The 8,596-nt window shown below is 42.8% G+C and overlaps 1 protein-coding gene across 1 annotated transcript; it reads right to left on the reverse strand.

The window, feature by feature from the left end:
* Window positions 1-4,735: 4,735 nt before the first annotated feature.
* Window positions 4,736-8,316, reverse strand: LOC117487591 (ferritin, middle subunit-like). Its single transcript, XM_034136216.1, has 4 exons — window positions 7,989-8,316; window positions 7,222-7,368; window positions 5,151-5,276; window positions 4,736-5,043 (listed from the first exon to the last, which is right to left on the reverse strand). The coding sequence occupies exons 1-4, from the start codon at window positions 8,088-8,090 to the stop codon at window positions 4,888-4,890; spliced, it is 531 nt and encodes a 176-aa protein (XP_033992107.1). The 5' UTR covers window positions 8,091-8,316; the 3' UTR covers window positions 4,736-4,887.
* Window positions 8,317-8,596: the final 280 nt, after the last annotated feature.

Genomic DNA, 8,596 nt, shown 5'->3' on the forward strand with positions numbered 1-8,596 from the left:
TAACTTCAGTGAAAATGCTTCAAACGGCCCAAAACTTCACAGGTTTGGTAACGATGCAGCCATCAACGCATCTAAGCGTATTATGGGGTGTCATCAAATGCCATTGCCATGGCGACAGATCATTCACCATCAAGTTAGTTCAAAAGTTTGCAGTTTAAATATTCTGCTGCTTTTCCAAGCCTTTTTACTTTCTTTTCTTCACTCATCACACATTCAAGCCCCCAGTGTTCATGTATCATTTCAATCTAAATTCTTCACTTTCTTCTTACACATTACATTTCAGCATAGCAGTTTAGCGTCAGCTTTTCAGCATAAAGCATTCCCACTAGCAATTTCTTCAGGAATTGCGCTCCTCCCCGACCCATTTCACCATGACGGCTTTCCTGGCCAGCATTTAGACTGAACAACATCCTCATGATGTTTTAGAGCAGTGGTAATTGATTTCATTCTTCCCTTGAAAAAATAACAAAAATCAAAATACTGTTAAAGAACCAGATCGATAAGCAGTATTTCTAATTGTTTCAATTAGGCCTCATTATTTCACAGTGGCACACGATCATCTGCCAATACAAGCACTTCTGTTCATGTTCAATCCATCATAAAATATATAATGATATATATTTTTGTCTCGTTATTAGCAGAGAAAATGTAATGTTCGTACAACTATATACAATGAATTCTAACAATCTAAGTGGGAACGGGGTTAGGGGGGGCTCGAAAATATTTCCAATCACCCAAGGGGGGCCTGACTGAAAAAGGTTGGGAACCACTGTTTTAGAGGACGAGGGCCATATCCAAGCAGACACAATAGAGGTTCTACTGACACCTGTTGACCGATTGCTGTAGTGATGTTTGCACATGTTGCCCTCTTCTGTTCCAAATCTGTTCCAAATTGAAATGTTGGAAGGTAGCTTCAAGATATGAACCCAGATACCATCATGCATCACACAGTTAAGCAGAGTACACCAAGATGTTCTCAACCCTCCAAGTTGGTCTGCATTTAGATTGAACATTTCTGAGTTGAATTTGACCAAAACTGATTTTTTCTTTTGAGTAATAAATCAGAGTTCTTACTTAAATCTCAGATCTATGAAGAAAGTTCTGAAGGTTGTCATGAAAATAAACCTTGTGTTCACTTCCCCCCCGACTCTCTCAATGTTATTTGTTGTTGTGTGTTACTGTATCCATTGTTGTCCTAGAGCTTATTGGGGACGTAGCAGTAAAAAAAGAACTACATGCATTTAATATTCATCTCAACTTAGTGCAGCTTCACTGGAGAGGAGAGGTCATTCATTTTAAGATTGACAACTAAATAATGAGATATTCACTTGCGTCCTCTTAGCTCTTTTATTAACAAGAAAAACTCCAACATTTTATTTACAGACATGTAAATGTGGCACTCATCTCACATCTTGAAAATAGAAACACAATTTATAACAAACTCAACCTGTTAGCTTTTCTTTTTTATCACTTTTCTTTGAATGTGTTTTCATTCCTTTTTCAAACTTTCATTAATGCATTCAACACTTTGAGACTTAGTCAAAACTAAAAGACCTATTCAACAAATATTTAGAGCAAAGTTTACATTTTCATGCAGAGAAATCTCAGTTGAGGTTAACAGAAATCCTCCTGAGCAGTGACAGCCTCCATGGCTACACAGACCCAGGAAGGAGCCGGAAGAAAGTCCAACATCTACAGAACAACTCATGAGAAGATGTTCAAGCCCCACCCATCATGTTTGATTGACAGCTGATCTCTGCACAGTGAAGACATGAACAATCAGCTCTGATGGACACACGGTGAGTTTAAGAAGTAGAAGAGTTCCTCCAATGACTTCAGGCTATTTGAGTTTACAAAACTCAGCAGTGTCTCCATCATCACAATCAAGCTGAAGTCCAGCATGTAGTGGCTGAGTGAATGTGGTCTGCACTCTGTGGAGGAGAGTCATGGTTTCAGAGACGCTGTAGAAGGACAGAACACCTGCTCTGTGATCCAGGTACACTCCTACTCTGGAGGACAGAGGACCTGAGACGGGAGTGAGGATTCTGTTGTAAAGAAATGAATAGGGACCACGATTTGTCATTGTATCCAAAGAAACATTCACCCCCTGCTCTGCTGATATTCTTGTATGCGACTGCGACATCAACTCCTGTCCCTCTCCACTCCACCTCCCAGTAACAACGTCCAGTCAGACTCTCTCTACTCAGAACCTGAAGATAATCAGTGAATCTGTCTGAGTGACTAGTAGTCACTAGTAGTTTGTCTCTGACTGCTGACAGGGCCGCCGTCACGTCCTCAAAGTAGCTCAGAGGACGGATGTTGATGCTGGATGAGTGTGTAGGTTCACTGAGGGCTGACAGTGAGGGGTAGCTGTGCAGAAACTGGTTGTGATCCTCTGTGTGAGACAGCAGCTTCAGCTCAGCGTCTCTCCTCTTCAGCTCAGAGATCTCCTGCTCCAGCTTCTCCTGAAGCTCTTTGACTCGACTCACTTCTCTCTTCTGCTGGGATCTGAGCTGCTGCTTCACATCAGAGCTTCTTTTCTCCATGAGACGGATCAGCTCAGTGAACATCTTCTCACTGTCCTCCACTGCTTTATCAGCAGAGCCATTGACGGCCTCCACCTCCTGCTGAAGCAGCTTCACCTCCTTCTCTCCGTCCTGGATTCTCTGCTGGATGTTTAGTCGACTCCCCTCCAGCTCTCTCTGACTCTCAGTCCTCTCTGCTGCAGCTGACACCGTGTCGTGGCCTTTGTGTTCGTCCACAGAGCAGAGAGAACAGATACACTGCTGATCAGTGCGGCAGAACATCTTCATCACCTCGTCGTGACGAGAGCAGATGTTCTCCTGGAGCTTCTTGGAGGGCTCCACCAGCTTGTGTTTTTTTAATGGACCTACGTCATAATGACGCTGGAGGTGTTTGTCACAATAAGAGGCCAGACACACGAGGCAGGACTTACAGGCTCTCAGTTTCCTCCCAGTGCAGACATCACAGGCCACATCTTCAGCTCCAGCATAGCAGAGATCAGCAGGAGCAGGTGGGGGTCCAGTCTTCTTCAGCTCCTCCACTAAAGCTGCTAACATGGTGTTCTTCAGCAGGACAGGCCTCGGTGTGAAGCACTGAGGGCAGCTGTGGAGCTTCTTCTCATCCTCTCCGTCCCAGAAGCCTTTAATACACTTCATGCAGTAGCTGTGTCCACAGGAAGTGCTCACCGGATCCTTCAGTAGATCCAGACAGATGGGACAAGATAACATTTCCCGGTCCAGCTGAACTCCTTTCTGCGCCATTTCCCCTCTCAGTAGCAGCGAGTGTGAGAGTTTCACTTCCTGAGAGTTGAAACTAGTGTGACAGGTTATCTGAACAGCACGTGTGTGCGCAGTGAATGTGGCCTATCAGCTCTTGTGCTTTACATGTTGGTTACACCCCTCCTCCTCAGTGTGGATCTGAAGGGGAGGAACCAGGAAGTACAGAGTGGAGCTGGCTGTGTCTGAGAGCAGGAAGGAGGGGGAGGGCTTATCAAACTCTGAGTCATTCCAGGAGGAGGAGCAGCGCTCAGACTCTGACCGACACAGAGCCTCGGTTACAACCTGCTCTTCATCTGAAAAGAGCTTTTAGTTGTAAAATAAGTGGGTAAACTTACAAAGTCTGAAGGGGGTTAAATACTTGTTTCCTCCACTGTAAATGTATAGAAGGCCTCTTTACCAAGCTCCAAACTAAGTTAAATATCTCAAAAAGTGTAAAAAATATCAAAGATCTGAAGAACAAGTTTAATAGCTGAATGTCTTGTGATCATTTTAAAGTTGGAATGAAGTCTCTAGCTGAAAGTATGTGGACGGAGTAGCATTTGGCGCACGGTGTAGCTAAAAGGGGGTTTGAAGGTTCCTCCCATTAAGTTACATGTTAAAGAGTTTAAAAAGCTGAATATTTCAAAAAGTAGAAAGTTTCCCATCATGAGCTGAAAAGGCTGAATCTTGTGATATCTGAATGGTCTGTAGCTGAAAGTATGGCTGCACAGCATTCCACTAATGAAACTAATGCAGTGTGCACCCAGCAGCTCTCTGGTGTGATTGTGTATGAAACCTATGACCTGCAGCTTCAAGTCAACATGAAGTCATGGAGCAGGCAACACCATCCAGCTCTAAAGGACTTCAGTTTCTGTCACTTTGTATTCACTTTGGGAAACTTTGTACACATGTGATGTCTCTTTTTGGCTATTTGGAGTTTTTATCTTTGAAACTGTAGATATTTAGCCTCTTTGTGTTTTCTTGAATCCCTTTGGTTTGTCCCAATGTGGCCGTTAATGTCTCCCTGGTTCATCAGATGGAGACGCCCTGATCAGTAAACTATGGACAACAGATCTCTATCAGCTGAGATTAGAAATGTGCACCATGTACAGTAACCTGGTTCATGTTTCTCAGTTACATAAGATGGTGACGCTCTGTTTAGTAATGAAATAGACCTTATTTCAGGTGAGTGCCAGGTGATAGACACTTTGAAAAGCTGTTTGAAAGTAGCCTCTTTGTGTTGTCCTTTATCAGCAGGTGGTGTTTCTACGTCTCGCTGTAGTAACTTAGTCCCCGAGTGTTCATTCTGTGTCTCTTTCTGGTCACCTTATGCTTCATTGTGGTCACTTTGAGGGTCTATATTCTTATGAACCATTCAAACCTAAAAGCTAACAACATTTAAAGTTACCTACAGATTTAAATCATCAGAAAAACTCACGTGACAGAAGACAGAATCCAGCTCAAAACTTTTATTCAGTTATCAGAAACTTCCATGTTAAAAGTGTCACAGGAGAGGAGGATTATGGGTAATGTAGTCAAACATGATCATCTACATATGATCAGATCAGGTGAACTCTGAGGATCAGCTGTGATCTCTCAGGTGAGTTCAGTTCTTCCCCCCCATGGTGTGCTTGTCGAACAGGTACTCGGCCATCTTGTTTGTGTGGGAGTCCATTCTGCTCAGATTAGCGATGAAGTCTCCGAGCTTCTTGATGGACTCGACCTGCTCGTTCAGGTAGTGAGTCTCCAGGAAGTCACACATCTGAGGAGGAGAAGAGAGAGAAGACGTTAACAACTAAAGCTTCAGAGATGTTGAATCCCAGAGATCATCAGTGTGTAGTTCCTCTATGTTCAGCAGGTGTTACTCACATGAGGGTCGGTGTGGTCTGAGGCCAGTTTGTGCAGATCCAGCAGAGCCTGGTTCACGTTCTTCTCCAGCTGCAGGGCGGCCTGCATGGCCTCCAGACCTGAGCCCCACTCGTCTTGCTCTGGCTTCTGTAACGAGGGAACACCAGTTAGAGGGGGAGGCTACATAAAGAGTCACTGTTTGCACAAAAGACCCTCAGTCTTAGTTTTAAATAAGTGAAAAACATGTTTATTTTAAGACAGATTTAGGAAAGCAACCACTAAGTCTGTCCCTTTATAATAACTCTTATGTACTTGCAGTCTACATCACGGTTTTCTTAATTTAAGCACACTAGTTTCTTATGTTTACATAAAAAGACATTTAAAAATATATGTGTATGTACTTTTTTTATATGTTGTACTCAAGCCCAAACCCTTATTCACAAGCTGCTGCAACAAGAATAAAACCCCATTTGGGATTTCTTTTAAAAAGTACATTTAATCTAGTATAGGACATATCAATATACATACTAAGATTAGTCCTGTACAATAAAGCTTGAAAACAGGATGAGGTGCAAATGGAAATATTCTGTATTTTTCCAAACTAAGCCTTCAATGCATCCGTTAAAGTCAACGCCCTGTTGCATTATGGTACATATAATTGGATAAATGAACCCCACCCCAAGTCTATTGGCGCGTTTCCACTACAGCGCGGAGCCCGGTTTAAGAGGGCTGTGACGTCAGCGGCCCGTCTTTGGTTGCGTTTCCACTTGGCCTAGTACCGGCCGGCGGGTCCTAATTCACAGTTTTTCTGGCCTCATAAAATCGTGGGTCTAGGGCCAGAGACAACAAGGCTGAGTCGGGCTGAGTATGCTAAACTAGAGAGAGCGTCGCTGGCAAGGGGGCTACAACTACAACAAGATGGACATATTTGACCGTGATTTAATTGTAATACACGTTTCAAAATGATGCCGAAGTAACAACATACTGATACCGGTTAGTAAAAACCATGAATTAATGCTTTGTCAAGTCTGCAGACAGACGGCAGGCGAAAAACCTTTTAAAAAGCGTGTTTTCTAAATGGAGATTGGCTAAGCTAACGCAGTATATGCTCCGACCGTCCACACTCACAACAACGGCCTATACAGACATAAATAAAGCAGCGACTGTATTCACCATGACACAGACAGTCTGTGGTTTGTACTTGTTTAACTTTTGTCTAGTTTCTGAACATATATGAGGAGCTGTGAGCTCCGAGTGCTAACAGCTAACGGCTGTGTTGTTTTTCTGGGGTTCTCATTGAAGATCACGTCACGGCTCCGCCTACACTGCGTTACTATAGATACTACCCTAGTTCCTAAACTGTAATGGAAATGCGCCATAAAGTGAGCCAGTCCTAACGAGGCCTAGCCATACCGAGCGAGGCCGTGTAGTGGAAACGCGCCATGAATAAGCTTCCTCACGTCACTGCCAAGTCACCTGAGGAGAGAGCCAATGAAATCTGTGGCTTTCACGGCACGAAGATGTTTAGATTTAGGGTACAAATGAGTCCTGAATGAAGTCATGGACATTCAGACGGCAGCTCAAAATGTCTATATTTGAAACTAATTTAGCCTCTCCGGGTTGTCCTTAGCTTTAACGGCACTAGGATGTTGAGATTTAGGGTACATTTTGTCTACCAAAAACAGTATTTAAACTCTTAATACTGCAGTTTAAGTTGTTCATGGTGTACTGAGTTCAACAGCCTCTCTGCTTCTTAGTTGTTTGTTTGTTTACAGAGCGTTGCATAAAGAGGAGGTGGATTGAGTGACTCAGCAGTTTATCTGCTTGACTATCTCAGGGTGCGTCCGGCAGACATTTTGTCCTAACAGACGCTCACCTTGACTAAAAGGCTGAAGGCTCTTTGAGCAGCTCTCACTGATTGTGCTGTTATGTTAAATGTTTGTCGTTTGTTTTTCATGTGTTGTGTCTTGATATCCGTCTGTTGATGTTACACATGGAGCAGCTGTGATGCAAGGAGTATTTCAGACTTGATCTGACCATTAAAGTATTATCGTAGACGTCCTGCAGACATGACGTTCTGACGGATGTTTACCTTGATGTCCTGCAGGAAGATGCGTCCTCCTCGACTGTTCTGGAAGGTGAGCAGCTTGTCGGCGTGCTCTCGCTCCTCCTCGCTGTTCTCCTTGAAGAAGTGAGCGAAGCCGGGCAGGGCCACTTCGTCACGGGAGAAATAAAAGGCCTGCAGACAGAAGACAGTGATTAGAAAACAGACCGGTCATTACACACAGAACAGGTCGAGATAAACGGTCGTTATGAGCAGAGGGCAGACAGAAACATGAGTCATGATTTCAGGGTGGGGATAACAACCAGCGCAAGCATGACACAGCATTTTTTTGGGCAGAAGTACACAAGTATTATCACTAAAATGTACTTCAAGTATCAACAATAAGAGTAGTTTGTATGCAGAATAGTTCTAGACATAATTTATAAGAAATAAGTTTGCACCATGCGTTTTTATATGTAAAATTAACTATAAAATACGTTTAAAATGGAGGAAAAAGCTGAATATTTGCCTCTGAAATGGTGCGAAGTAAAAGTAAATGCAGGATCATAATAAGATAAAGAATCAACATAACTCAGTTAAAGTACAAATAAACACATTGGAAGTCTGTCAGTGCAAGTACAAACTATCAACAAACTGTAGAAAATAGTGCCGCGCAAATAAACTGATGTCGGTGCGGAGGGATACGCAGTGTTCTGAAAATTGTGAACATTGAGTTTTGTTCTTAAGATGGAGGTGTAGGTGTAGGAGGCGAAGAGCTCCGTGTATTTAATGATGATAAAAAGAGTGTTTCTTACCATGGAGGTGTAGGAGTAGGAGGCGAAAAGCTCCATGTTCAGCATTCGGTTAACGGCCGCCTCGCAGTCGCGGTGGTAGTTATGTCTCACCTGGGAATCCATATCAACTGGCGTTTCTTCGCTGTTTTTCTTAACAAAATGGTACACAAATATAGCTTACGAAGACTCTTCGGTAGTGCAAATTGAAGCAGAGGTTTTTTTCCTGTGTGTCCGGAATGGATTTAAGTGCGAATTCAGATCGAGATGAAGGAAAAGTTCCGTTCAAACACTGTTGAAGCAAAAACTGTTTCTCTGTTTCTTCCCGGGTGTGAAATGGCAGTTGAGTCGCTCCTTGTATTTATACCAGACGGGGTCGTGGCGTCACTAAGCATCTCCTCCAATCAGTGAGCTTTGGAGATCACGTGACGGTGACTAAGCATTCGCTCTTTAGACTGGTGACAATGACTCATCAGTTTTGACATCAAGTTTATATACAGAAAATGTCATATACATATTTCTTATTATAATTAATTTCATTTTATTCATATTTTCTTTTGCACATTTTAACTTTAAATATTAATATAAATATTTTTTCTATTAGGTGACTTTTTTAAAAACCTTTCTATTCC

The sequence above is a fragment of the Trematomus bernacchii genome, unplaced genomic scaffold (genome assembly GCF_902827165.1).
Source record: "Trematomus bernacchii unplaced genomic scaffold, fTreBer1.1, whole genome shotgun sequence".
Lineage (NCBI taxonomy): Eukaryota > Metazoa > Chordata > Actinopteri > Perciformes > Nototheniidae > Trematomus > Trematomus bernacchii.

Excerpts from the sequence above, each read along its gene's own strand:
- LOC117487591 (XM_034136216.1), bottom strand. The coding sequence starts at position 8,090 with ATGGATTCCCAGGTGAGACATAACTACCACCGCGACTGCGAGGCGGCC. Across the intron at positions 7,369-7,988 it reads CCTACTCCTACACCTCCATG|GCCTTTTATTTCTCCCGTGA; the intron begins GTAAGAAACACT and ends TTCTGTCTGCAG. Across the intron at positions 5,277-7,221 it reads TCTTCCTGCAGGACATCAAG|AAGCCAGAGCAAGACGAGTG; the intron begins GTAAACATCCGT and ends CCCTCGTTACAG.